Source organism: Panthera leo, chromosome A3 (genome assembly GCF_018350215.1).
Source record: "Panthera leo isolate Ple1 chromosome A3, P.leo_Ple1_pat1.1, whole genome shotgun sequence".
In the NCBI taxonomy this organism is placed as follows: domain Eukaryota; kingdom Metazoa; phylum Chordata; class Mammalia; order Carnivora; family Felidae; genus Panthera; species Panthera leo.
Window position 1 is genome coordinate 21,319,399 of NC_056681.1, and position 27,167 is coordinate 21,346,565.

Below are 27,167 nucleotides of genomic sequence, written 5' to 3' on the forward strand. Positions count from 1 at the left end.
AGGGCTTGACGTGAACTCATGGAGTCCCTTGTCACCCGGCAAGGAGGGATTCCCAGACGCAGTTGACAGGTGGGGAAACAGAGTCAGACAGGCTTTGCCTGGGGGCCCAAAGCAAGTAAACTGGAGTCAGGCTTCCACAGAACCCGGGGCAACACTCTTGCAAGTGGGGACTGGAACTGGGTCAGTTGCTGCCTCTACTTCCCTCACGCTGAGCCTGCGAGGAGGAGATGATCGGTAATCACGTCCAGCCAAGAAATGTCGAATCCCCACTACAGCTAAATAAATCCTTTTACGTGGGTTACCTAATATGACCATTATAACCGCCCCAGGAAGTGGCTACTGTTATTATTATCCTTATTTGATTTATTGATTTATTTGTTATTAAAAAAATTTTTTTTAACATTTATTCATTTTTCAGAGACTTTCTCGAGAGAGACAGAGCATGAGTGGGGAAGGGGCAGAGAGAGAGGGACACACAGAATCTGAAACAGGCTCCAGGCTCCGAGCCGTCAGCACAGAGCCCGGCGTGGGGCTCGAACTCACGGACTGCGAGATCCGGACCTGAGCTGAAGTCGGACGCTCAGCCGACTGAGCCACCCAGGCACCCCAATCCTTATTTTATAGATGAGGATCCCGAGGCAGGGGGAAGGGACCTGACCGAGGCCACGTGGCTAGGAATAGACGAAGCCCAGGTCTGTCACCCGTGCAGCATAGGGATGGGTGATGCAGGCAGACAAGTGAACAAAAGGAAAGAGGAGGGGGCACGTGAGACCATGGCCCACCCTGCCAGCAGCTGGGTGACAGAGCGTTGTCCCATCTCGGAACGCAGCTCTGTCACACACAGGGTAAATGGGTCTATTCCCCGTGAATTATCTCTTAGCCGGCAGCTCCATCCATCTGCTCATTAACCCAATAAAAAAAATATATCAAACGAGCCTTCTGATTCCCAGTCCCCGGGGGCCCAACTACATAACTTGGAAATGACTCTTTAGTAAGTCTGATCAAGGGCTGGTTGTTCAGTGATTAGAAATCATGGCCTCTTCCTCCAGGCTGGGGGCTCGTAAACAACAGTTGGATGAGCTTTTTATGGGGGTCGGACCGAAAACCTAGAGGGATCCATTTCTTCCTAATTTACACCCATTTCAGTGGGGAGAACAGCGGGAGGCTGAGGGTTTGCTCTGGGAGACCCAGCGGCTCCCTCGGCTGCAGCAGGCAGGAAGTGAGGACGGGAGCACATATTGAGGTGCGCCCATGAGCTGCCCAAGCACGGTGATAGACAAAGTGCCTTACAGACCGGGTGTCACTACCAGGTCCAGGGCTGGGTGGGGAGCAGAACCCCTTGTTTCCTCATTGAAATTCCCATAGTAGCAGCCAGTGAGAAAGGGGAATGTGGTCGGGGTTGAGCCTTGCAGAACATGGATGGGGCTGACCATCCAAAGACCCCTCAGTCAAAAGATGGTGGGTGGTAGGGAGGTTCAGCGAGAGTACCAAGTGGTTCCTTCATTGAACCATTCAATAAATATTTATTGAGGACCTACTACGTGCCAGGCACAGGGACCTGATGGTGTCTGCCCTTAAAGATAGTATAGGCCAGTGGGGGAAGATGGTCCAATCTTGGGGGAAAGTGAAGTCCAGAGTCAGAGAAGGTGTGGGTGCACCTGCTGAAGAGGAGCGGTGTGGGGGCCGGGGCCAGGCAGACCTCTCCCCCAGATCTGAGAACGGAAAAATCTTCATCTTCTCAGAATCTCCGGGAATATGCTGCACATCGGAAAAGCAACTTGCCGATCTAGCTGTGGCCTCCAAGCCCCCGTCTCTCTCCTTGCCCTCAAACTCTCATGTACTGGACATTGGCACCTAGGAACAGGAAGTCCTAGGAGAGACAAGACAGGACAAGATGGTAAAAGCATCCTCTACTCCGAAAAGATGTATCTCCACTTAAAGGGAGGCCCACGTCTGGGGAAACACAAGCTCTGGCAGAAACAGGTCAGTGCATAAATCGCGAACGTACCTCCATCCCCAAGGTCTCCATAAAGCACAGCTTTTGCCAGCCACCTTCTCTAAGGTGGCAATTTATCTGTCATTTCCCAAGCTGCTGCTTCCTGGCAGGCCTCATAAATGTCCTTTGTGTCACCTAAATTTTCTCTCCTTCGTGAATAACACAAAATTGTGCGCGGCTGGGATTTACTCTCCTACCTCCTGGTGACTTTCCATCACCCGAAGGGGCGGGAACTCTGAACTCCAGGCGAAGTCCAATTCTCTCCCACAGTGATCCATCCCATGCCTTTGGAGGTCAAACAAACGACCTCAAAATTCTAATGAGCATGATAGTGTAGAATAAATCTTCTGATGATTTCCCACGTGCCATCCTGAGGCCAGCTGTGTGAATTGTCAGTTTTGACTTCAATAACGAGCTGTCTGACTCCTTGTAATCACTCAGCAGGAGTTGGATGTTGAGCATCTCTGGGCCCAAAAGGACTTTGGATATTTGTTTTTCCAAATATAGCAGTTGGTCAGTGTCTCAGTGTCCCTGACCACTCTGCTGCCCTTCACTCCCTTGAGTGACTGTTATTTGCTGGATATTGACGATGGACCAGATGCGATCTGGCATCTCCTTTACTGCTCACAGGGCTGCCGACCCAGTTGTCCCACCTTGCAGATGCTATTCTAGAAAGATAGCCTGAACCGTGGGCACAGACAGACCAGAACATGCTTGGACAGCATAGTGAAGAGGAGAGTGAACAATCAGACGTGTTCCTTGGTATTGAAATCGTTCAGTAGGTTATGGTCTCTGATGGCCAGAACGGTATTTAACGTTGGAGCGCCAAGGACTAGTTTGCAACAACAACAAAAAAGAAAAACAGCAAAGAAAGAAAAAGGGTCTGGGCACCAGGAGTGCAACTATCCCAAACAAACGAACGAACGCATTTTAGAAATACCTAGAGGGGCGCCTGGGTGGCTCAGTCGGTTAAGCGGCCGACTTCGGCTCAGGTCATGATCTCGCAGTCCGCGAGTAACTGTAGGGGTGGGGGGTGGGGTATGGGGTGATGGTCTATGAGCGGGAGCACATCAAACCTATGTTAATAATAACGTTCCTCCACTTAAGAATTTAGAAGAAATGTTCAAAGCTTACAAATGGCTTTCACAACCTGGGCTGTTGCCATGGCAGTGTTTTCAAAATGAGCCGGTCTTGAAGTTCCCCATGGTGGGAGGGGGTGGGAGGCAGTGGGGGCAACAGACCGTGTCAAATGCCTCTTGCCCCGGTAGGGGTGCCACCTCTGAAGGACACGTCGATCACTGCATGGCATCTAGCCATGCCCGGGGCATCCCTCCCCAGTCCAGGCCTTCTGAGCTGTAAGGCTGGGCTGGCTCCGACCCCACTGAGCTATGGCCCCTGAACTTGGAAAACTAATCAACCCCCTGCCCCAAATCCTCAAAAGCCCACCTGAGCCCACTGACCTTGTGGATCTCGAGAACAGGGTCATAGAGCTGAATGTGCTTCAGCAGAGGGAGGGGGAAGCCTTCTGCCAACTTCTCTGGAGGTCGAGGCATAACATTGAGAGAGATTTGTTAATAAACAACAATTATAAGGTAAGTTCCTCTCTGCCAACTCTATACACGGTGTATTCCCATTTAGTTATCACCAAAGATTATGAGGTAGATAAGACTATTATTTCCATTTCACCGATAAGGAAATTGAGGTGCAGAGTGGCCAAGGAACCTGTTCGAGGTCAGAAACTGGCAGAGCTGGAATGTCAACCCAGGCAGGCTGCTACAGGAGCCTGAAATACCAGCCACGGTGCCGTATGGGAGGAGTGGCCAGGATGGGGCAGCACACGCTCATGCTAAGCTAGTGGGCACCTGCTCTCTGCCCTCCGCCCCTGTCCTGCCCTCTGTCGCAGCCAAATGAAGCAGGTCCTTGTGGAAACAGTGTTTAGGGCTTTATGCTTTATTTTCTGATTAGGGAGTTGGCAACCGACTGGGAAATTCAGAGATGGGCCGCCTCGTGCCCTCTGTATTAACTTGGTCCTCTGTCTTTTGCCTGCCATTTTGGGGTGTAGGGGGCACTTCTGTGGGCCCCTCCTTCTCTCTCAGGAGGAGGTTTCCTGTGCTCCAAAGAGCTGCCTCAGTGTCCAAATTTCGCTAGAGCCTTGGAGGGAGATGAGGCCACCTCCAATAGGCCCATCTCACAGACGGGCCGCTGAAGCTCAGAGGAGAAATGACTAATCCAAGGTCACTCAACCTGCAGTAGAGCCCTGTTTCCCATCTCCAAGTCCAGCTCCTTTCCCCCCAAAGAGTATTGTCCTTGATTTGGAAAAATCCATAGTGATTCTTACCGTTGACCTGAGGGTAGAGGGTGTTGAGAATGTGGTAGTTGAGCAGTGCCTCCAACAGCTCCACCTGGTGGAGAACAGGAGAGATACAACTGTGACCACACGCGCCATTTTGCCTGGGCTCAGCTAATTCTCTACGTGCTGCCATGGCAAAAAAGACGGAAAAAAAGCAAACTTCAGATAGATGGTTACATCATGCTATTTTAGGAGATAAAACTATTTTGAGATGCACATTTACGTGCGTGCAGAGGGATAGAAACATTTGAAAGATTACACACCCAACTGTCCTTCCTCAGAAAGAACATCAGGGTTTGGCTTAGCCTTATCTTTTTTTTTTTTTTTTTTAATTTTTTTTTTAACGTTTATTATTTTTGAGACAGAGAGAGACAGAGCATGAACGGGGGAGGGTCACAGAGAGAGGGAGACACAGAATCTGAAACAGGCTCCAGGCTCTGAGCTGTCAGCACAGAGCCCGACCTGGGGCTCGAACCCACGGACCGTGAGATCATGACCTGAGCCGAAGTCGGACGCTTAACTGACTGAGCCACCCAGGCGCCCCTAGCCTTATCTTTAGTATTAATTTTCTTCTTCTTCTTTTTTTTTTTTTTACAATTTAATTTTTCCTTCAAAGAATGTTTTCCTGAATGAATTTTTTTTTGGAAAAAATTTCAAAACGAAAGTTATGAAACCCAACTTTTAACATTCACCATGCGCCCAGTATAGGGCTCAGAGCATGACGTATACATCTGATTCAATCTTCACAATAACCCTTTGAAGTTGATATTACTGCCCCCATTTCACAGACAGGAAAACCGAGACCCACAGAATGAAAGTGACTTTCAGAAACTGAGCAGCAGGGGCCACATTTGAACCTGAATTTATCTGATTCTATTATTCTTGCTTTCTACATCCTCTGTTCTGGTAAGATGACTTTTTGTGAATTTTTACATTTGACTGTTCACCTCATAGAACATTTTTAATTTTTTTAATGTTTATTTATTTTTGAGAGAGAGGGAGAGGGAGAGAGAGAAACAGAGCATGAGCGGGGGAGGAGCAGAGAGCGAGGGAGACAGAATGAGAAGCAGGCTCCAGGCTCTGAGCTGTCACCACAGAGCCCGACGCGGGGCTCCAACCCATGAACCATGAGATCATGACCTGAGCCAGAGTTGGTCGCTTAACCGACTGCATCACCCAGGCGCCCCACCTCATGGAACACTTTTTCATGCCACGCACAGAGGCAATATTAGCGTGTCATTATTCCCTTCCTCCTTTGTTACGGAAAGAGGTCATTGTTTGGGGTCCTTGGGGGTAGCATCTCTCCCCACAGTTTATGTGCTTGTTTCTACTTGGTAAGTTCGTAAGGGAAGGTCTGGGCAGCAGAGGGCAGGGGGTGGTTGGCCAGAGGGGCCAGTGAGGGCGGGATGGTGTTTGCAAGTTAAAGTCTATCCATCTCCTGCTTGGCCTGAGGAGGAACTGCCGTCCTCCTGTCTTCCCTCTTGTCAGAGACTTTTCCCTGATTACTTCTTCCCATACTGATGTTCCCACAGTCTTTCTTCCTTCAATATGGGGCCATCCATTTCACTGTCTGTTCCTCCTTGTGGAATCACCTCTTGGGTTAGCCTGCCCCACAATCCATTCCTCTGGTTTTAATAACGGAGCTCTTATTTTCCCCTGGGGACCCCCTCCTTTCCAGGCTCAGTCCGTACGGTTTGAGACCCCACATCCTGGCCCCAGGAGTCCAGATGAAACCCATGTTTGGTCAATCGGCCTTGTCCAATTTTTAACCACAGTGAGTGTCTAAAGAACGGCCACGTGATTCAGATTAATCCAATGAGAGCTAGCACCCGATATCTTATCTTGTATTGGGATGTAACTGCTCCTTGGCCCTATGTTTCACGTCTTTGAGAACTTCTACCCTTTTCTAGGGCAGAAAGCAGATCTTCTAATTTTTCTGTTTTCTTTTTTTTTATATTTAAAAAATTTTATTTATTTATTTATTTATTTATTTATTTATTTTTGAGACAGAGAGAGACAGAGCATGAGCAGGGGAGGGGCAGAGAGAGAGGGAGACACAGAATCTGATACAGGCTCCAGGCTCTGAGAGTCAGCACAGAGCCCGACGCGGGGCTCGAAGTCATGGACTGTGAGATCATGACCTGAGCTGAAGTCGACACTCAACCGACTGAGCCACCCAGGCGTCCCTAATTCTTCCCTTTTCTACTAATGGGTGCCATAGCATTGCTTAGTAAATGCATGAAATTCACTAATACCTTAAACATTTCATCAATAAAAACAATAAGAACTTACATTGAATACTCCAACTTTAGATTCTTTCAGTTCCACTTGTACCCTGTAACAAATCCGAGAAGATTCAGAGATGTGGTCATTATGCCCATGGGAATTTCCACTCAAGTGATGTGGGGTCCCCAGAAAGGAGGCACTGGCTTGAGAAGACACAGAGCCAAGGATGGGGTAAGGATGGGACTGAAAAAGATGATTAAATAACAAAACCCCCTTATTGTGATACCCCCTTATCGTGAAGGCTTGCAGAGGGGAGATGGGTCGTGTAGAGGAACTCAATCTTTATCTGATATTAGAAAGTCAACAGAGCTGATGTTTGAAATTCACAGGCTAAACAAAAGCAGTATTAGTTAATTCTTTACTATTACTTTTTTAATGTTTATTCGTTTTTGAGAGAGAGAGAGAGAGAGAGAGAGATGGAGTGTGAGCAGGGGAGGGGCGGAGAGAGATACACACAGAATCTGAAGCAGACTCCCGGCTCTGAGCTGTCAGCACAGAGTCGGACGTGGGGCTCAAACACACAAACCACAGATCATGACCTGAGTCGAAGCTGGGTGCTCAACCGACTGAGCCACCCAGGTGCCCCAGTTTTTAAAAAAATTTTTTTCAAAAATTCTTTAGAAATTTGGAAGTAATGGGGATTAGGTGGGAAGGAAGTTTATGGAGGCAGGACCCATGGGGCAACTACTCATGTAAAATTTAAGTTTCCTTCCCTAGTCGTGGGCCCCAACGTTGAGAGGAGGCTCTGCTCACAGCCCCATCCCCAGCTACAGAGAATCAGCTAGAGGGTCCAGATGGACGAAGCCTAGTTGAGTATCCCCATGTGAGCGGGAGGCTGACTTACTTTCCTGGCTTCAGGGCCCCAGTGATCTTGCTGGTGTTGAAGGTCAACGTGGCAGACACATTGGTAGCCTGGGAATTCCAGTAGAAGAAAACAGGTTTTTATATGAGAAAGGTTGTCCCCTATGGGAAGGGTACCTATTAGTACCAACTGTTTCCTTTAAACAAACAGCTGAGCAAGTTAAAGCAGGAACTTGTCCACTAGACTGTAGGCTCCTAGAAGGCTCATCACAGGTACTCCATAAATGTTTGAACTTGGACTTGAACATTTTTTACTTGAAACTGCTGACTATGAACGCGTTTAAACTGTGAACAGACTACCGCGAAACGGTGTAGGGTGCCTGTCCCTGGATATCTCTAAAGGGATCGCTTTTAGCTATCTCAGGGCTAAGAATCAGCCCTAGTGGTGACAGTAATAAAAAATAATAATGATAAAATTTTGTTTTAGTTTACAATATGTACAATAGATTAAATGTACAATCCATTAAACAACAAATTTGATAACTGTAACAATAATATCAAACTGCAGATACAGCATCCAGAAGCAATTACCCTGCCAGAAATCGGTGTGGTTGAGTTTCAGATCTGAAACAAGAGAGCAAAGTTCTCCATCCGGTGGGCAGGAACCCAAAAGGACTCAGAATCCCTTCTCTCTTGGACGGGAGAAAGGAGAGAGCACTCTCAATATTTAACTCAGCGGGACTTTAATATAGGGAATTGGTTATGCAAGTGATGCAATTGCCAAGAAGCCAAAAAAAAAAAAAAAAAAGTTAGAGGGGTGACTCAGAGACTACCAAAGGCAGAAAGCTGCTTCTACCCCAGGACTAGAAGAACCGAAGGAGGAATTAGGGTTAGGAAAGCCACCGCCGAGGAGAAATAGTCAATGCCTGAGTCTCTGTCCAGAATCGAAAGAGGAAGAAATATTCTGGCTTTTTCCTTCCTCCCACCTGTAGCCTCTTGATGGTACATTCCATTGGCTGACCTCGCCTGAAACCAGCGTTCAAGGGCGCCTGGGAAATGTCATCTTCAGGGGTCAGATATAGATGCAGAGTAAACAGGTCAAAGACCCCCTCCACTTTCCTTCTAACAATAGCCCAGTCTCACTTGGTGGGAGACACATACATTAAACAAATAAACCTGCCAACAGCTATATAAGTATCTTTATAATTGCTATGCAATTATAATAATAGGGTGCTTTAAGGAAAAAAAATGACAGGGGCCTAAGGTGGGTCAAGGGTAAGGGGTAATCAAGAAAGGTCTCTCTGAGGAAGTGAGATTTGAGATCTGAAGGAATTAACCAGGTGGTGAGTAGGGGGAAGAGCATGCAGAAAAAGGGAACAGCATTTGCAAAGGCTTTGCACCTTACCACACCAAGCCTGAACACAGGCTCCCTGACGGAGCTGGGCAGGAGCACAAAGCCTTCAATCTCCATCTGGGGGGTCAAGGACAGATTCCCAGGGCTGAGGTTCAGGAATGGGGCTGAGGCCATTGTTCCCTGGAGCTCCAAGTTCATGTTGGGGTACAGTCTGGCTAACTGCGGGGACAGAATGAGGAGATTATGCCAAGAGAAGGAAATATGCAAGTTTGCCAAGGGTGCCCCAAAGGGAGTCAGATAAAGCTGAGAATGCTTTTTGATTGATTTTATTTTCACAAAATAATGCTCTGTTCTTCTTTCTCTTAATGGGTCACCTGGAGATCTTTCCCATCATCAGACATCTGGAGTCTGCATCACGTATCTGGTGGCTGCACTGGGTCCATTGTGCGTGGGTCTGTAACTGATCTAACCACAGTGAAAAGCAGGTGGTTTCCAAGGCTTCGCCATGATAACGATCACCCTTGTGTGTACCTTTGGCTATTTTGGGGAGGTGGGTGGAAGATGCTCCTAGAAGTGGAATTGCTGAGTCAAAGGGCAGGGATATTTTTCAAGCTCTTGACAGGTATTGTCAAACTGTCCTCCAGAAAGGTCGGGCCAATTTTCTCATGCCCCATCCCTCCTGGGGCGTGAGGTGAGAGACCTATTGCGTCTCGGGCCCTCCCTGCACTCGGGGAAACTGTGCACGCGGAGACCAGACCCGCCCCCCCCCTCCCCACCGCCGTCCGTTTTTGAAATATGACCAGACTAGATGGCACAGTTTCACCAGTGCTCACGGTTTGCTGTTTAACTGGAATTTAATTGGGGGGCAAGACTTGTTCCTTTTTAGGGGAAAGAACAACAGTCCCTGTGAGTCTTTTTTGTTATGCAAATATAAAACCTGCATCCTACAGTAAAAGGGAGATATTTAGAAGGTTGGGGAGGTAAAAGGCTTTACTGAGAAGCTGGGCTGAGTTGCGTCTGCCACGTCGTCGAGGCTGATGTAAGCAGGAAGTGCGAGGGGAAGAGTTTGCTCCTCTTTCTAGGGCTAAAAGGAGGTTGGAGCCACCGAGGGCTCTCCAAATCTGACAACTTGGTAGCCTGATAAGCGGTTCCGGAGCTCAAGGGAGAGAAGGAGCCTATGGGGGGCACCTTATGGAAGGATGCGACCCAGGCACTGCAGGACCTTAAGTTTAAAAACTTTCCCGTTATAACCCCCTCAGCCACCTGCAAGGCTTCTCCAAGGCCTGTTCAACACTCCTGACTGTCTGAGCTGTGTCCTGCGGGGGGCTGGGAAGGTGGGGGAGAGGACAGGTGGATTGCTGTCGGGTTAGATGAGATGCCATGCACAGTGAGGTTTAGCCCCACGGTGACAGAGTTGCGAGGATAGTCCCTGCAGCACTGATGTAGCGATGAGGGCAAACAACCCCCCGGGTCCCTCAGGGGAGACGGGTTAAGCTACAGAAGTCCACCGGATGGCAGGCTGGATACCCAATGGAAACAAGAGTGAGGAAGCTCCTTATCTACCTCGACGGAATGATCTCCCAGGCCAGTAAGGCGAAAAAGGAAGGTACAAAATCACGTGTGTGGTATGTTTCTGTTTGTGTAAAAAAATGGAAAAGACTCACGGCGTTTGTTTGGATCCACACGGAACATCCCCAGAAGGATATATACTGGGGGTGGGCACTGGGGGGTTCGGGGCCAGGAGCAGATGGGAAAATTTTCCACTCTAGAACCTTTTATGTGTTTTGAATGTGGAGCTATGAGAATTTAGTGTGGTTATAAACAAATTTCTTATTTACTGTTAGGGTGCCTGGTCCCTCACGTGCCTGCTGTAATTATTAATGTCATTAATAATGATGGTATTATTAATGATGGTATTAATTAGGGTGCATTTGGCAGGACGTGTTGGCATTCTTTGGGATTCTCAGGTACCATCGGTAAAAGACCGGGCCACCTGTGGCCCCACGAGACATGGGGCTCTGGCGTCTGTCGTTTGGGCTTTGGAGAGAAGCCCCCAAGCCTCCAGAACGAAGCACCGCCCCCGCTGGGGGCTTCACTGCTGGCCTTGGTCAGCTGAGAGTAGCACCGAGGTTTTAAAGAGAACCCCCCGGAGGCTAGTGAGCCTGGCCTGCACCTGCCCAGGGCTGAGAGAAGGCTTACCCGGGGTGCAAAGGGGCGGAAGGACTTGGTGGTCAGCCGGATGGTAGAGCCAGAAGGAACCTGCAGCAAAGAGACACGGTTTTAGGGTACTCCCGCTGGAGCTGAAGGTGTAAGAATAAGGAGGTGTGGCGGGGAGGGGGGAGATGTTCAAGACAGTAGCTTCTTGACTGCCTGTGTTACTATGGCAACAGTCGCCAGGGTCCCGGCTGCTCTCCTTGGGACACAGGCGACATGCGGTGTCCTGAGTGAGGGTGCAATCTGCAGTCACAAAGACTGTAGTAGGTATAGTTCCCGGCTTTGTTACTGTGTGGTCTCAGGCCATTCCCTTCACCTCTCTGAGCCTCAACTTCCTCATCTGTAGCATGGGGATAATAGTAGTCCCTGCTTATCAGGTCATTGTGAGGGCTAAATGGGACAGTGTGAACAACACACCTAGCCCAAGGCCCAGCACGTAACTATTGTAAAACACAGCTATTCTGATCCGATCCACTAAAAAAAAGGGACTGCACCACAGGCAGGGTGGGTTACTCAAATGTGATAACAGAAGTAAAAGGCCTGTGTGCATGTGTGAGAAATCAATGAAAAGACAAAAAGCCACTCCCTCCACCCGCCACACGGCCCCTATCTACCATCAGAGCCGGCTGGACCTTCCAAGCCGGCCCGCACTCTGTGCTTCCCCCATTATCCCGACGCTGTTCACGAGGCCTCAGCTTTACAAAAAGCGACGGGAAATAATTTTCTGAGACCCAGAAATACTAAAGAAACTTGAGAATTATTAAAGATGTCATCCATGGTAAAATTTAAGACTCCTGACAAAAAAAATCCCATTTAAGACAAGTATTTTAAAGGTAAGTCCTAGGAAGACTTTGCCTTTCTTTCTACCATGAATCACTAGATCATGGACCTTTTTCACTTTGGCTACAAGGAAGCTCCCAGAGAGATTTTTTATTAAAAAAAAATCAACTTGGGGCGCCTGGGTGGCGCAGTCGGTTAAGCGTCTGACTTCAGCCAGGTCACGATCTCGCGGTCCGTGAGTTCGAGCCCCGCGTCAGGCTCTGGGCTGATGGCTCGGAGCCTGGAGCCTGTTTCCGATTCTGTGTCTCCCTCTCTCTCTGCCCCTCCCCCATTCATGCTCTGTCTCTCTCTGTCCCAAAAATAAATTAAAAACGTTGAAAAAAAATTAAAAAAAAAAATACAGAAGGCCTGCACAAGAACGGCCTCAGTCTTTTAAAAGAAAAAAAAAAAAAAAAATCAACTTAGGGGTATAGTGTTTTCTTTAATTGTACTTTACTTGTAACTTGGTCTTAATTTCCTATTCCATGTAATTATATGCATTTATCGGGGTATTTATTATCCTGCCTCATTTACTAAATTTTTTTCATTTTTTTTTTAAACCTCCGCAACCAAGCATGAGAGAAAATATGAATTAGAGCAACAGGTCTAGACTGGGGCAAAAGTAAAACACAGACAAGGAAGCCACAGTCTTTCACAGTTCTAAGGGAGAAAGAATTTTGATTTGAGCTTTCTGGTGGCCAAAGAGAAAAGGGAAATTGTGCCAATTTGTATATTTCCTTGTCTTAATCTTTTTTCACGACAGCTTCCCATTTCACTGATGTAAATGGGGTAGAAAGGAAAGAAGGAAGAAGGACAGGTTACACTGTCACTCGTGAGTGCTATTCTGCCACCACCCTCACCATGTCATCTGTGATGGAGAAGTTCAGGTGCCCTGCCTCGTGATAAACCCGACTGGCTGTGTTGAAGACATAATCAGAGATGGCAAAGTAGACCATTCGGTTGTGCTCCTCAGGAAGACTCATGACAGGAGCAAGGAAGGTGACTGGGGAATAGCGATCGTGGTTAAAAATTTCACCCTGGAAAGAGAAATAGGATGCATTTGAACTTTTCAAAGTCCGTCTCAGAGCTGGACAGCTGAGCTAGGCAATCGCTCGCATAGACTGATGTGGGGGCACTGGCGAGAGTCACTGCCTGAAACTCTACCACGAAAGGCATTTTCCTAAGGGTCCAGAATCCCTTAATGACAAGCTCCCCAGCTTTGGCATATTAACCCATAGTACCCTCTACACCACCGTCTACACCACCTAGCTGGGTTCTGATTGACCTCACCTGCATGGTGGTCAAGATGAAGGAAGGGAAGAGCGTGGGTTTCAAGGTCTAAGGGTTGTAAGATGCCTGTTGGAACTCTGGCTCTTGAAACCCTCCCCATCACTCCATATCGCCCTGCCCTCAACACAGTGGGCACCGCTGGGGAGATGGGGCCAGATCTGAAGCCGGAGAGACAGGAGGCCCCGAGTGAGGGCCGGCCCTGAGGGCATGCCACCCTGGGGCCCAGCCCACCCCAGCCCCTCCTCTGGGCCTCTCACCTTAAACATCACGTCCAGCATTTGGGCTGTTGCCCGAGGGGCTTCCGTTAAACTGTAATCGATGCCAGCGAAACTGTCGATCTCTGTTGTGACTGTGAACCAGGAGAGGGGCGGAATCAGGAGCCAGGTGGTGGGGGATCTGATTGACCCACACCCTTGTAACTTTCTTCATGGCTCCCTGCCCCTCTGCCCCCAGACCTTCTACCCAGCCCAGCCCCACAGCAAGGAGCTGCTTCTCCAAGAAAGAGATGGCATGGTTCTATTGTCCCACTGGTGGATTAGCCATGAAGAGGGTAGTATGCTCAGCCTGGGGCCCGAATGGGTTCCAGGGTTACACACACACACACACACACACACACACGCACGCACGCGCGTGCTTGCGCGTGCGCGCGGGGGAGGGGCAGAAGGCGAGACTCCCAAGTAGGCTCCACCCTCAGCACAGAGCCCAATGCGGGGCTCAATCCCATGGCCCTGAGATCATGACCTAAGCCGGAATCAAGAGTCAGACACTCAACCAACTGAGCCACCCAGGCGCCCCTGCGTGTGTATATTTATATTTGCATATACAAAAGAAAATCTCTGAGAGGATACACCCTAAACAGAGGTTACCTCTTGGGAGAAAACTGGGGGAGAAAAGGGGACTTAAAATGATTACTTTCCATGTTTCTGTCCCGTTTAATGTTTTATGAGGTATGTATATGCGCGAGTATCCCAGGGACGGGTGGGATGGCCTACCTGGCAGAGTTTGGAGATACGGCTGTAGGTCAGAGGCCACCGATTTCTGGATCCTTTCGCAAATCTGCAAAACACAGGAGGAGAAGCCTGAGCAGGTCCCCCGGCTTTGGTCTGCCATCGTGCTAATCGCTCTAGTCACGGCCTTTCACGTATTTGCTCATTGACCAACGATTCTACAAAAATGTATCAGTGCTTACCATGTGCCGTGCGTCAGGAAACAGAAACGATCAAAAACATGTAGGTCCCATGTGGACCTCAATAGGGTCCAACTGGATCTTTCAAAGTTGTTCCCGGGGTTGGACATCTGAGCTGGGTGGTCAGTGACCCAGCCTGGTGAGGGGACGTCGGCCGGAGGCACTTCCTGAAATACTACCACGAAAGATACTTTCCTTTGGGAGGCGTTGGCCTCCCAGAATTTAGAATCGAATAGCAGAACTAGACCGTCAGGAGCAATAACCACACAGATAGCTGCATAATTAGTAGATACTTCACTCGACAAGTTGGATGGACTGGTCAGTATTCTGTTTCCCCTTTGTTGAGCGGCATGGTTTTCAAGAAAAGGGAACGTATGTTCCCAAGCCAGTTTGCCATACTTGCTCTTGTAATCACTCAAATTATTTATTATGTAAACCCACGAAATGTGGCTGAGAAATCCAAAGATAAATGCCTTGGAAAGGTGAGCTGCTTAAAGAAAATGCTGGTGGGAACCAAGAGACGTTCTTGGTGTGAACAGGAAAAAGCTTAGGAGGAAAAAAAGTCATCAAAATCTAGAAGGATTCTGCACTGGGATTGCTTTGCAAAGGTCTTCAAATTCTCATTGTGGTTAGAGAAATCTGAGCCGGAACTTGGGGCAGATCAATGTCTTATGCAAGAAAGACGAAGTCCATTGTCAATCAATCAAGAGACTATTTTCATTTTGTTTGTTTGTTTTAATGTTTTACTCCGTGTTTTGAGAGAGAGAGAAAACGTGAGCGGGGGAGAGGCAGAGAGAGATGAGGACAGAGGATCCGAAGCGAGCTCTGTGCTGACAGCTCGGAGCCCGGAGCCTGTTTCGGATTCTGTGTCTCCCTCTCTCTGACCCTCCCCCGTTCATGCTCTGTCTCTCTCTGTCTCAAAGATAAATAAACGTTAAAAAAAAATAAAAAAAAAAGAAGGATCCACGCATATAGGAAGGAGAGGAACATGGCGGGGTGAGCTCTGAGAGCATGGGGTGGGGCCCTGGCTTTGTGTGGGGGTTGCAGGTGCCTTCCCTCAAGAGGTGACATTTTAAGGGAAGGCTAAAGGGTGAGCAGACATAAATCAGGCACAAGGTTGTGGGGAAGGAACTACGCTGGGGGCAGAGCAGGCAAGAGGTGAGATCGTAGCCTCCCTTCGTAGCTGGCTCAGTTTGGGGAGAGGAGCTTGGCATCAGGTTGCTGCTAAAGAGCAAAGAAAGGTGTGGTGAACAATAGTCATGGTTGATTTCACATGAACAAGGAAATGCTGCTGCCCTCACTGGAGCCTGTCCCCTTCTTGTTTTTCCTTCAGACAAAGGCCCATCGGATCTTCCTAAAGGCCCCCCTGGATGCCCCACCCCCCGGAGGGGACCTGCACGATGCGGGGAGCGAAGGCCCTTGTGCCCTCAGGCCCAGACCTGTAGTAGGGCCTCCCAGAGAGGCGGGGTAAGGGTGTAGTACGTGAGCTGAGCAAACCTGGGTTCAAATCCTGTTCGGTCCCCCCGCTGGCTGTGTGACCTTTGAAGAATCTTTCCCTGCTTTCGAGTCCTCACACACAGGATCCAGTGACAAGGCCAATCCCTGCTTCCCAGGGATTTTGGGGGGACTAGGGGAATGAGACAGTACGTATATACGGCCCAGAGAGCAAACATGTAGTAAGTGCCTATTATTTAAAAAAAAAATTTTTTTTTAGCGTTTATTTAATTTTGAGACAGAGAGAGACAGAGCATGAACGGGGGAGGGTCAGAGAGAGGGAGACACAGAATCTGAAACAGGCTCCAGGCTCTGAGCTGTCAGCACAGGGCCCGACGCGGGGCTCGAACTCACGGACCGCGAGATCATCACCTGAGCCGAAGTCGGCCGCTTAACCGAGTCACTCAAGCGCCCCAGTAAGTGCTTATTCTTAACCCTGTTGGTCAGATACCATATCCCTTCCTGAGTGAGGAATTTGAAAGGTCCTGTATCAGGCTCTTAGCCTTCCTGGAAGAAGGAGATTTCTGAAGACCCATAAAGGTCAGGGTCAGGTGAGATCTCCATCTTTCACGAGACACCCAGCCCCTGTGAGGCCTTTGGTACAAGATGCTCCATGTTCTAGGAAGTTCTAAACCCAACCTAGCTCCTCACTAGCAAGGTGACCACCGGGCAAGTTATTCCACCTCTCAGAGCCTCTTCTATCAAATGTAGAAAACAGCACCTTCTTCAAAGGTTGTGGTTGAGACTCAATGGCATATCAATGGTTCAGTGCTTAGCACACTACTTCTGGCCAAACCACAGGCTCAATAAATAGCTGCCATTGCTATAAATAAGAATAATTAGGGGCGCCTGTGTGGCTCAGTCAGTTAAGCGTCTTCAGCTCAGGTCATGATCTCACGGTTCGTGAGTTCGAGCCCCGCGTCGGGCTCTGTGCTGACAGCTCGGAGCCTGGATCCTGCTTCGGATTCTGTGTCTCCCTCTGTCTCTGCCCCTCCCCCACTCATGCTCTGTCTCTGTCTCTCTCTCAAAAATGAATAAATGTTTAAAAAAATTTAAAAAAAGAATAATTATACAGTGATATATTCGGTTCACATTAATTATATTAACTGATCAAAACAATAATTAATAAATTACCATGACAATTATTATATCAACGCTACTTGTAATGTATTACTATATTATATAATATACTAGTCATTATTTGCACCCACACTGCGGAAGAATACTGTGTCCTATTCAGAAAGCCATGGCATCGTGGAAATGGGGCGCACAATAAGGAGGTTAGCATATGTCCCCAGCTCACCTACACCCCAGGACTCCAGAAAAAGGAAAGGAACAGAATCCAGGTTGCCATTCCCATCTGTGGGGTCTGTCTGCTATTCCCACTTCAACCACCAGGGGGCACTCAAAACAAGACCGGGGCACCTGGATGACTCAGTTGGTTAAGTGGCCAACTCTGGATTTCAGCTCAGGGCATGATCTCATAGTTCGTGGGTTCGAGCGTCGCATCGGGCTCCGCACTGACAATGCAGAACCTGCCTAAGATTCTCTCTGTCCCTGTCTCTCTCTGCCCCTCCTGTGCTCTCCTTCTTTCAAAATAAATAAATAAACTTATGAAACAAGACCAGACGTTGGACCAAGTGGAGTGTGAGTGTGTGTGTGTGTGTGTGTGTGTGTGTGTGTTTTCCTCTTTCTTCCTTCATTACTTTCTCCCTTCTCAAGCACAATCGTTGCTACAGACACAGCTCCACATTCATAATACCTCAGGAATGGGATTTTGGGGATGAAATGAGTGTCTAACGTGAAACCTCTTTGTTTTAGCCAGAGGTTTCAAAATTTGGAGATTTCACGTAATTTTTTTTTTTTAAATGGGAAAAACCGACCCTCTGTGGCTGCCTTCCCGTCCAAGGCAGGGGCTCATGAACACCCGGTTCTCACGTTCCCCAAGTTTCCTGCCTGCTGTCTGCAGGCACCTAAGTGTTAATTTCCTTTTTGGCCTTGTGGTGTGCAGGGCAGTGAGGGGGCGGGGGGAGCACGCCCTGAACAAGTTCAAGCAGAGAGAAGGGGAGGAGTCTGTTCGGTCCCTGCTGTTTTACCATTGGCTGAACTTCTTACCATTCTCTGCCTGACCACACCCACTTGGAGTCCAGAGACCCACATTTTGCCCCAGCCTGACTGCACACTGGCTCCAAGTGATTTGTCCTTTCTGGGCCTTGGGCTTAAGTATGTCTGGGCCAGCCCTCCTGACCATCTAGGACCAGAAGTCGGTGAGGAATTACACCTCACCCTTGCATGGCACGGCGGGATACCAGCCGCGTGGACATTCCTACCTTGTTTTCCAACGCTTTGCGTAACTTGGACTCAATCTGGTTGTCGAAGAGATTCAACAGCCACCTGGGGAGAGGAGCACAAAGGATGGTCAGCTGTGTTCCGCCGAATGCAGGGGCAGTGAGGCAGCAGAGGGGCCAGGCCAGTCTCCAATGGAGCCCTCTCAACCCGTCTTGGTGCCCTGCTGTGTGACAGAATTCTGGACAGGATGAAAATCCAGAGTCCCCAGCTCCCAGTACGTTCACTGATTCAGCGCATCTGGTCTCCCAGCCCCCTGCTGCACCCCGATCAGGCTCAGTAGATTTGGAGGAGAGGCTTGAGAATCCATATATTTCTTATTTTTAAATTTTTTTTTTCAACGTTTTTTATTTATTTTTTTTGGGACAGAGAGAGACACAGAGCATGAACGGGGGAGGGGCAGAGAGAGAGGGAGACACAGAATCGGAAACAGGCTCCAGGCTCTGAGCCATCAGCCCAGAGCCTGATGCAGGGCTCGAACTCACGGACGGCGAGATCGTGACCTGGCTGAAGTCGGACGCTTAACCGACTGCGCCACCCAGGCGCCCCGAGAATCCATATATTTCTAAACAAGGAAACTGAGACTCAAAGAGATGTACTCAAGCACTTGTATATTGTCCGCACCCTCTCCTTTGGCCAAAGGCCCTTGTGTTCTTCCAATGATCAGATTTCACTCCCTTGATGGTGGTCCCCACCAGCATTCCTGGCTTGAAACTACCTCTGTTCATCTCAGCAGGGTCCTCCAAGGAATGACCTCTAAGTGCCTGTGATGTGCCTGTGTATGACGCCTGGACACTTATGCTTATCAGAAGCCAGGCTTCGGGCTGGGTGGATCTCGGGCTGCACCCAGGGATCAAGTTGGCCAGGGTCCCGATGGTGACCTACCCCAAATCTCCCGACACGTCCACCTCCACATCTTGAATGTGGCTGCTGCAGCTGGTGGCACTGACAGTGGGCCTCCCAGAGAGCTCTCTGCCCAAGAGAAGGTTGACTGAAATGGTAATGCCCTTGACCTCCACATCAAGGGAGCCGTGTAGTCTCCTGGAGGAAATGAGAGAAGCAGTCATTGATTCCTAGACTAAGATCAGCCACCATCTGGGGGGAAAATAGGAAGCTCAATTCTCACCCCAAAATAAATGGAGCTGGATCAAAACTTTAATTACAAAAATTATTACAAAGTAAAGATTTATTACAAATAAGACCACAAATGATCAGGAAGAAAGACTGGGTCTAGTTATTTATGGGAAGGAGTGGGCAAAAGCCTTTCTAGGTAGGATCCAAGTCTCAAAAGCCATAAAGGAAATGGTTAATAAACTGGCCAGGATAGAAAATTAAAACTTCAGTGAACAAAAAAACCCTTCCATATTCAAAGTAAAAAAAAAAAAATTGCCTGGTGAGCCAGCCGAAGAGCTAATTTCCGTAACATATGAGCTAATTTCCTTAATACACAAAGAACAGGCTTATACAAATTAATAAGGAAAGGGCAAAACAACCCAAGAGAAGAAAAAAGGGATCAAAGATATCAAACAGGAAGTTCAATTGCAAATAAACATATGAAAAGTTATTAAAAATGAAAATAAAATGATGCCAGTTTTTACCTATCAGATTGGTGAACGTTCTTGAAGCTTGTGAAGGTAACGGGTAAACAGAAGTCCCAGACACCGTGGTTGGGAGAGCATATCTGGAACATAGACTGGTGGGATCCATCCTAACACACGCATCTTTGGCCTAGAGATTTTGTTTCTAGAACTTTACTCTGTGGCTCTTCCTGCCAAGTTATATGCGTGGGGCAGCTCACAGAAGCATCATGGGTAATAGCAGAAGGTGATGAACAATCTAAATGTCAACTGGTGGGGCACAGGTTCAACAAGCCGTGGGCATCTATGCCCTGCGGCCTTTAAAAAGAATGAGGGCTAATGTGGTCTGTCTATACAATGAAACAGTACTCATCAATAAAAAAGAAGAAAGCACTGGGACGCCTGGGGGGCTCAGTCGGTTGAGCGTCCAACTTCGGCTCAGATCATGATCTCGCGGTCCATGGGTTGGAGCCCCGTGTCGGGCTCTGTGCTGACAGCTCAGAGCCTGGAGCCTGCTTCGGGTTCTGTGTCTCCCTCTCTCTCTGCCCCTCCACCTCGTGTGCTATCTCTCTCTCTCAAAAGTAAAAAAAAAAAACATTAAAAAAATTTTTAAAAAGGAATAAAGCACTGACGCATGCTATGTTGTGGACAAACCTCAAAAACATGATGATAATATATGCCAGATACAAAATGTCCCATGTCGATATCATTCCAATTGTATGAAACGTCCCCAGTAGGCAAACCATAGAGATCTAGTGCAGATTGGTGGTTGCCTGGGGCTGGGGGAGGAGGCAATGGGCCGTGACTGCTTAATGGGTCTGGAGTTTATCTCGTGGGGGGATGAAAACGTTCTGGAACTAGATGGAGGTGGTGGTGGCACAACACTGCGAATGTTCACTTTAAAATGGTTACTTTTATGCTATATGAATTTCACCTCAAAAAATATTACATTAAAAAAGGTTAAAAAAAAAAAGAATGAGGTAGATTTTCATATACTCATACGGAAAGATCTTTGAGATCTTTAACTGAAGAAAGCCAGGACAGAAGAGCACGGCTTGATTCCTTTCAGGGAAGTGAATAAATATGTGACTTGTCTACTGAGCATCTTTCTAAAGCCCTGCTGTCCAATAGAAATATAATGTGAGTCCCGTAGGTAATTAAAACATTTCTAGGAGCCACGTTTAAAAAGGCAAAATGAAAGAGGTAAAATTAATTTTAACAGCATATATTACCATTTCAACATATAACAACATAAAAATCATTAATGGGATTTCTTATGTTCTTTCTTGTACCGAATCCTCAAATCTGGTGTTTCACACTTACAGCAGATCTCAACTGGTACCAGCCGTTTTTCTTTTCTTCTTCTTCTTTTTTAAAAGTTTATTTATTTATTTTGAGAGACAGGGACAGTGCGAGTGGGGGTGGGGCGGAGAGAGAGGGAGACAGAGAATCCCAAGCAGCCTCCTGGCCAGCGCAGAGCCCGGTGCGGGGCTCGAACTCACGAAACTGTGAGATCATGACCTGAGCCAAAACCAAGAGTCAGACGCCCAACCGACAGAACTACCCAGGCGCCCTTGGCTGTTTTTCAGGTACTCAGGAAAGACACGTGGCTAGAAGCTACCATATTGGACAGCGCAGGTCCAAAGTATCAATACAGTCAGGTCACCCAGAAGAGACTGGTCCACCTTCCTGTTATGGGCTGAATTGTGTGTCCCCACCCCAAATTCAAATGTTGAAGGCTTGAATCCCAGGACCTCGGAATGTGACTACATTTGAGACAGAGCCTTTGAAGAGGTGATGATATTAAAATGAAGCCATTAGAGGGATGCTTGACTGATTCAGTCCGTCGAGCGTGCAGCTCTTGATCTAAGGGTTGTGAGTTCCAGCCCCATGTTGGGTGTAGAGATTACTTAAAAAAATAAACTTGAAAAAAAAAATGAGGCCATTAGGGTGGGCCCGAATCCGATGTGACTGGTGCGCTCATAGGAAAAGCACACACTGAAAAGAGGACACAGAGGGACACCCGGGGTGCCTGCACACAGAGGGACCACCATGTGAGGACACAGCCAGAGGGTCACCATCTGCAAGCTAAGGAGAGAGGCCCCGGGAGAAAGTAGGCCTGCTGACACCTTGATCTTGGACTTCCGGCCTCCAGAAGGCTTGTTTAAGCCACCTAGTCTGTGCTATTTCATTATGGCAGCCCAAGTAGACTCATCTACCTTCCATCCAAGGACCTTGGAGGTCGGAGAACAGTTCAAAGAGCCAGAGATTTTGTGCCCCTGGGAGCTGCCCTTGACCAACAGCAAATAAGGAAGAAGGGGTCGTAATGGCTGAGTTGGGGTAACTCAGAGGTTTGCTCTGCCTGCATGGCTTCCAGAAGTCCCAGGAGGGCTGAATTACCATCAGCTGCCAGGCCGACTTCCTTCCCTCCCTGCCTCCCTTCTCCACCCCCACGGATGCTTCCTTCAGTCATTTCCCAGGTAAAGTACTTGCACTTGAATTCTTGCCTTGGGGTCTGCTCCTGGGGAAAGCAAACCGAAAAGAAACAGCATTCTCTCATTCAGCTCTCCCATAACCCCACCAGGAAAGCTTAAGTCTTAACCAAGAGCCAGGGCTCAGGCCCCTGTGGGCTCCTTTCATCTACCGAGTGGCCTTTCTGATGAGCCGGGAATACCTTGGGCTCAAGAAGGATGGGAGAAAGACCAAGGCCAAGGTCCCAAGAGCCTTGGGGCAGAGTCTACTTACACGAAAGATTTGCGCACCTTCCATTCGCTCTGGACTCTGATGAAGGAGTCAGAGATGGTGAAACTCAGACCCTGGCCGGGAAGGGGTGTCAGAGTGGAGCCAGGCAGCTCACAGCTGTGGATCTGCAGGCTAAGGATTGAGAGGCACGGAGTGCCATGTCAGCCCCAGCTTGGGTCCCTCCTCAGCAGGGCTCTTGCTCTGACCTCCACCACCCCCTACCCCCACCCCACGGGGACTTGGCGGGCAGAGCCTGCTTCAGGCAGGCGTGTGGCTCCCCCTGACTGTGCGGCCATGCTAAGCGCGTTCCATCCATTATGTCACTTAGGCCTCTCAAAGGGGACAGCACTGTCCTCATTCCCTTGTTACAGAGGGGGAAATAGAACCTCTTGAAAGGGCCGCACTTGCCCAAAGTCACGCAGCTGGGATCAGAGCCCATGAATCTCGTGGTCCTGGGTAGGATCTGGAATTGGGCCCACAGGCACACCCCTTTGCGTTTTGCGGCTCCCTTGACAGATCCGGGTTGAGGGATCAGATCCAGGGAAGGCTGGGGCCAGCCTCAAGTAAAGACACAGAGTGCTGGGAGAAGCAAACCAAGACGACACATATCGTGGGGCCGTCAGTGGGAAAACAATGGTCATTTCATTTTATTTGCCCGGCACATAGTAGGTGCTCAATAAATGTTTGCTGATGGACTGAATAAAAGAAAGAAAGAATGAAGCCATCAGTGGTAGCGGGCAGGGAGGGGGTGATGAGCTGTGACTGGATTGCCCCCCTCCATTGGCTGTGCCTCAATAAGCATTTCATGCCCTTTTTTGGCATCAGCTGCTCATGTCTAACGATCCTCTGAAGGCTCAGTTCCAATGCCGGCTCCTCTGGGAAGCCTTCCTTGACTCCCCCGGATGTACAACCCTCAGCTCTAAGAGCTGGGCTACTGTCTTTAAAGTTTAAGGTCTATCTTCCCTTCCAGACTACATCCAGGGGCCAGACTGGAGCCTAGATTATCACAGTGTCATCCCCATTTTACAGATAAGGGAACTGAGGCTCAGGTCACACAACTGGTGGGTCTTCTTTGATATTTATTGGATGAATGAATGAATGGGGGAACCCAACTCCTCCCCAGGACCTCCCTCTGAATGCTGCAGTGAACTCTCCCACTGCTGCCCCAGGGAGGTCCTGGGGTTCTCCTTCCCCTGCTGACCCCCACCCCTCCCCACCCTCTCAGGGCCCCTGCAGAAGGAAGGTCCCACCTATGGAACTCGTAGTGCCCACGGCCGAAGGGCTTGATCTTGAAGTCCCCGGTGAAGTCAGGCAGCCTGATTCTGAGCAGTTCCTCCCGCAGGGTCACCAATCCCTCGCGGGCCACTGTGGACAGGAAAAAGCTATGAGTCAGCCTGGCCTGCCTGCCTGCCTCCCCTCTAAACCCTTCAGTGGCTCCCGCCTGCTCTAGGGAGACAGGCCGACTTCCTTATAAGTATTAATGACAGTTACGGAATCTTGAGCCCCTGTTGCGTACCATGTGACTTCAGGAAACAGGCGCATCACCCCGTTTCACGTGGTGCTGTTATGTGGGTGCCCAGCTGATGGGTGAGGAAACTGTCTTTGTCAGCAACCCCACCAGGGGAGGAGTGCTGTGGGTGTGGGTGGGTGGTCCTCTGTCCTGGCCTTCCCGGCATCTAGCCTGTGCTAGATGTAAAGACTTAAGGACTGAATCCCGGCATTGAGGTCTTTCTAGCTGGCTGACCTTGAGCAAGCCTTCAGCCTTCACTTTCTCCATGGCAATGGTAACAGAACTCTCTTCTCGGGGCTGGCATGAGGATTACAGGAGACCCTTGCAGAGCAAAGAGGGGCCGGGGGCAGATAACAAGCACTCCTAGCTTGGGGTGTGGTGCACATAGTAGGTGCTCAGGAAAGGCCCCGGAGCAGCAAAGCAGGGTTTATGTTCTAAAAATATGGAAAGGACCAAAATGTCCAACTCTAGACGATTGGCTTAAGTAAACATGATACATTCACACAGCGGAAAGGAACCAAAGGCAAATTTTGCCTGACTTAGGGTTTCAAAACACACAGCATTTACCAGGCCCCTTTGTTCGGGTACACGAGGGACCCAGGGTTCTGTCCTCAAGGACGGCATGTGTGCACAGAGGACCGGTGGTCTTCCCTTTTTCCAGCTGTACTCCTGTCTCTAGTGAGTGCGTGTGCCGGGCCTTCTGCCAGAACGCTACCCCTCGTCCCTGGTTAATTCCCACTCACCTCTTGTGCCTCCCCTAACCTCCTCCAAGAAGCCTTCCCTGATTTCCTTTTCTCGTCTCCCAACAGCCCTGCCTGAGGGAACATTATCACCCCATTTAACAGAAAAGGCAATTGAGGCTCCATGGATGTGAGGACAGCCGTGCGGTGACTGTGGGGACTGGTGTATAAATACCTCAGCACCCTGGCCCTTGGATGGGTTAATTTTGACGCTTGGCTTCAGCAAAGCAGTCCTACTTCTCACTCTTTTAAGAGTGAGCTATGACATAGATACAAGGCATTGCCGGGTAATTCTTAAATGTTCGTATACGCGTGTAACCACCACCCAGAGCACATTCCCAGCACCCGGCGGGCTCCCTCCCGTCCCCTCCGGGTCACTGTCTTTCTCTGGCGGTAACCGCCATTCTGACTTCTGGATTTAAGACAGAGGTTTCCAAGCTCTACCGAGAACTTTCCAGGGGACTTGTCCCAGTCACCTCTCCTGTCCTTACACACCTCTCCTGTCCCCCAGCTGCCTTCCCTTTCTCATCTCATGTTCCCACTCTCCTGTGCTGTTTCCTGGCATCCTCCCCCAAATCAACTGCTTGCTCTAAATCCTTATCCCTGTTGGCTAGTGGGGAGACCCCTGGCTCAGACAAATAACGCGCCCGAGTGGCACAGCAGGTGGGTGACAAGGCCTGACCTCGGCTCGCCGCCCCGAGGGAGAGCACCCCGTTGGTGTCCTCCACCGTTCCCAGAGCAGCCTGGTGCCCAGCGGGTCCCCAGTCCAGCCAACAGCCACAGCTTCTTACCATACTCTAGTCCCTTGTCAGTGATCCTGGCGACCAGGCCGGGGTTGGCACCCAGGGGCTCAGGGGAGGATGTAAGCAGCAATCTCAGCAGTAGAGAGGGCAGAGCCCCGGCCAAGGCCCTCATCCTGGATTCCCAGTGGAGTGGCCCAGGCCGGGTCCGGCTCCCATATACCAGGAGGGCTGGGGCAGGGGTGGCTCCCGAGTGGGGGCGGGTTCCTGGGATCCGGTTCGGGGCAACGGGAATGGGAGGTACAGAGACTGGAACTGGCTTGCAACATTGCTGGGGTCATGGGTCATGCTTAGAAGGTGGTTGCTGCTGTCCCGGGTCAGAGGGTGGGTTGGCCTGACCCTGGGTGACAATCTCCGTCCACCCTTCCCACAAAAAGACCCCACATGCATTGCTAGGAAAGCCCGATGTTACAGACTAGGAAACCGAGGCTCAGAGAGGCCACGTCCGTCCCTCAAGGTCACACACCTGACAGGTAGCAGAGCTGGGAGTCCGAGCCAGGTTGGGCACCACCCAAATTCTTTCCTCTCGTTTTAAATAAACAGGGTTGAGTATGAAGAAATCTTTCCCCCCACGCCCCCATGGAAAAATGGGCTTTCTCAAACCTTGCTGGTGGTAAAATTTTCTGGAAGGCAACTTGGCAAATCTCTAAACACTTGCATTCCCGGTAACCCGCAGTTCCACCTCCGGAACGTAAGTACATAATCAAAGTCAGCGTGAAATATGTCACTGCAACAAAATGCTCATTGCTGTGCAGCATGAAACAGGCAAGGGAGCAGTGGACCCAATCCGGAGTGTCCAACAAAAGGGGATTGGCCAAATTAGTTACCATACATTGAAAGTAATGCCTCCCTTGAATGTATCATAAATGTATTTCTTGATTCCGTATATTTATTTCTTGATGCAGAAAGATGCTCAGGAGGGACAGTTTCCAATGACACCACAGAGTGAGGTTCTGTTCCCACGTTTGCCGGTCTGGAAAATGTTTAGCAAGGAGTTTTGAGGAATTGTCTCTGTTTGGGGGGGCAGGATTTTGCGCGTTTTGAAAATCTTTTTGTTTGTTGATATTCAAAATTTTTATTTTCTTGGGGATTCACTGCATCCGCAGTAAGTAAAGATCATAAAATTTCATTTTGGAGAACAAAATTTATAGTAGGGATTGTGCTTAATACATAAGGATCCTCCCCCCCCTCCCCCCACCCCACGGATCCTATATTTGTGAGTTTTGTTCTGCTTCCACTTCCAGGAAGCCTTCCCTGATCACCCCCATGTTTCCCTGGATTAGAGAGAGGTCCTCCTCTGAGGTCCCAGAATATCTGCACCTCCTCCCTCATAGCATTAACCACTCTCTGCTTCTTGGTAATTGTGGTCCTTTAAAAATATGTCCACAAATTCTTTTATACACGCCATCAAAACGTGGAGTCTCTATATCCTCCCCTTGACCCTGGGCGGGTCTCTGCGACCGCCTCAAGAGATCGAATATGGTGGGAGGAACAGTTTCTTCCCAATGGGTCATAAAAGGCACTGGCATCGGGGTTTGGATCAGAATTTCCTGCGATGAGCACAGGGGAAGCCTCCAGCCCAGGCCTCTCGGCTCCTCTGTCCCCTGTGCCCCAGCCTGGGTGCTCCTGAGGGCAGGGCCGAGGCTTCCGAATCCTGAGCCC

The 27,167-nt window shown here is 49.3% G+C and overlaps 1 protein-coding gene across 1 annotated transcript; it reads right to left on the minus strand.

Annotated features, from left to right (window-relative positions):
* Positions 1-569: 569 nt before the first annotated feature.
* On the minus strand, positions 570-25,673 carry LOC122215558 (lipopolysaccharide binding protein). Its single transcript, XM_042930991.1, has 15 exons — positions 25,497-25,673; positions 23,706-23,820; positions 22,459-22,587; positions 19,022-19,177; positions 18,121-18,184; positions 14,103-14,166; positions 13,368-13,459; positions 12,681-12,857; positions 10,987-11,046; positions 8,839-9,006; positions 7,477-7,544; positions 6,639-6,681; positions 4,335-4,398; positions 3,457-3,533; positions 570-1,870 (listed from the first exon to the last, which is right to left on the minus strand). Exons 1-15 carry the CDS (start codon positions 25,618-25,620, stop codon positions 1,826-1,828), a joined length of 1,446 nt encoding a protein of 481 aa, XP_042786925.1. The 5' UTR covers positions 25,621-25,673; the 3' UTR covers positions 570-1,825.
* Between the last annotated feature and the right edge of the window lie 1,494 nt (positions 25,674-27,167).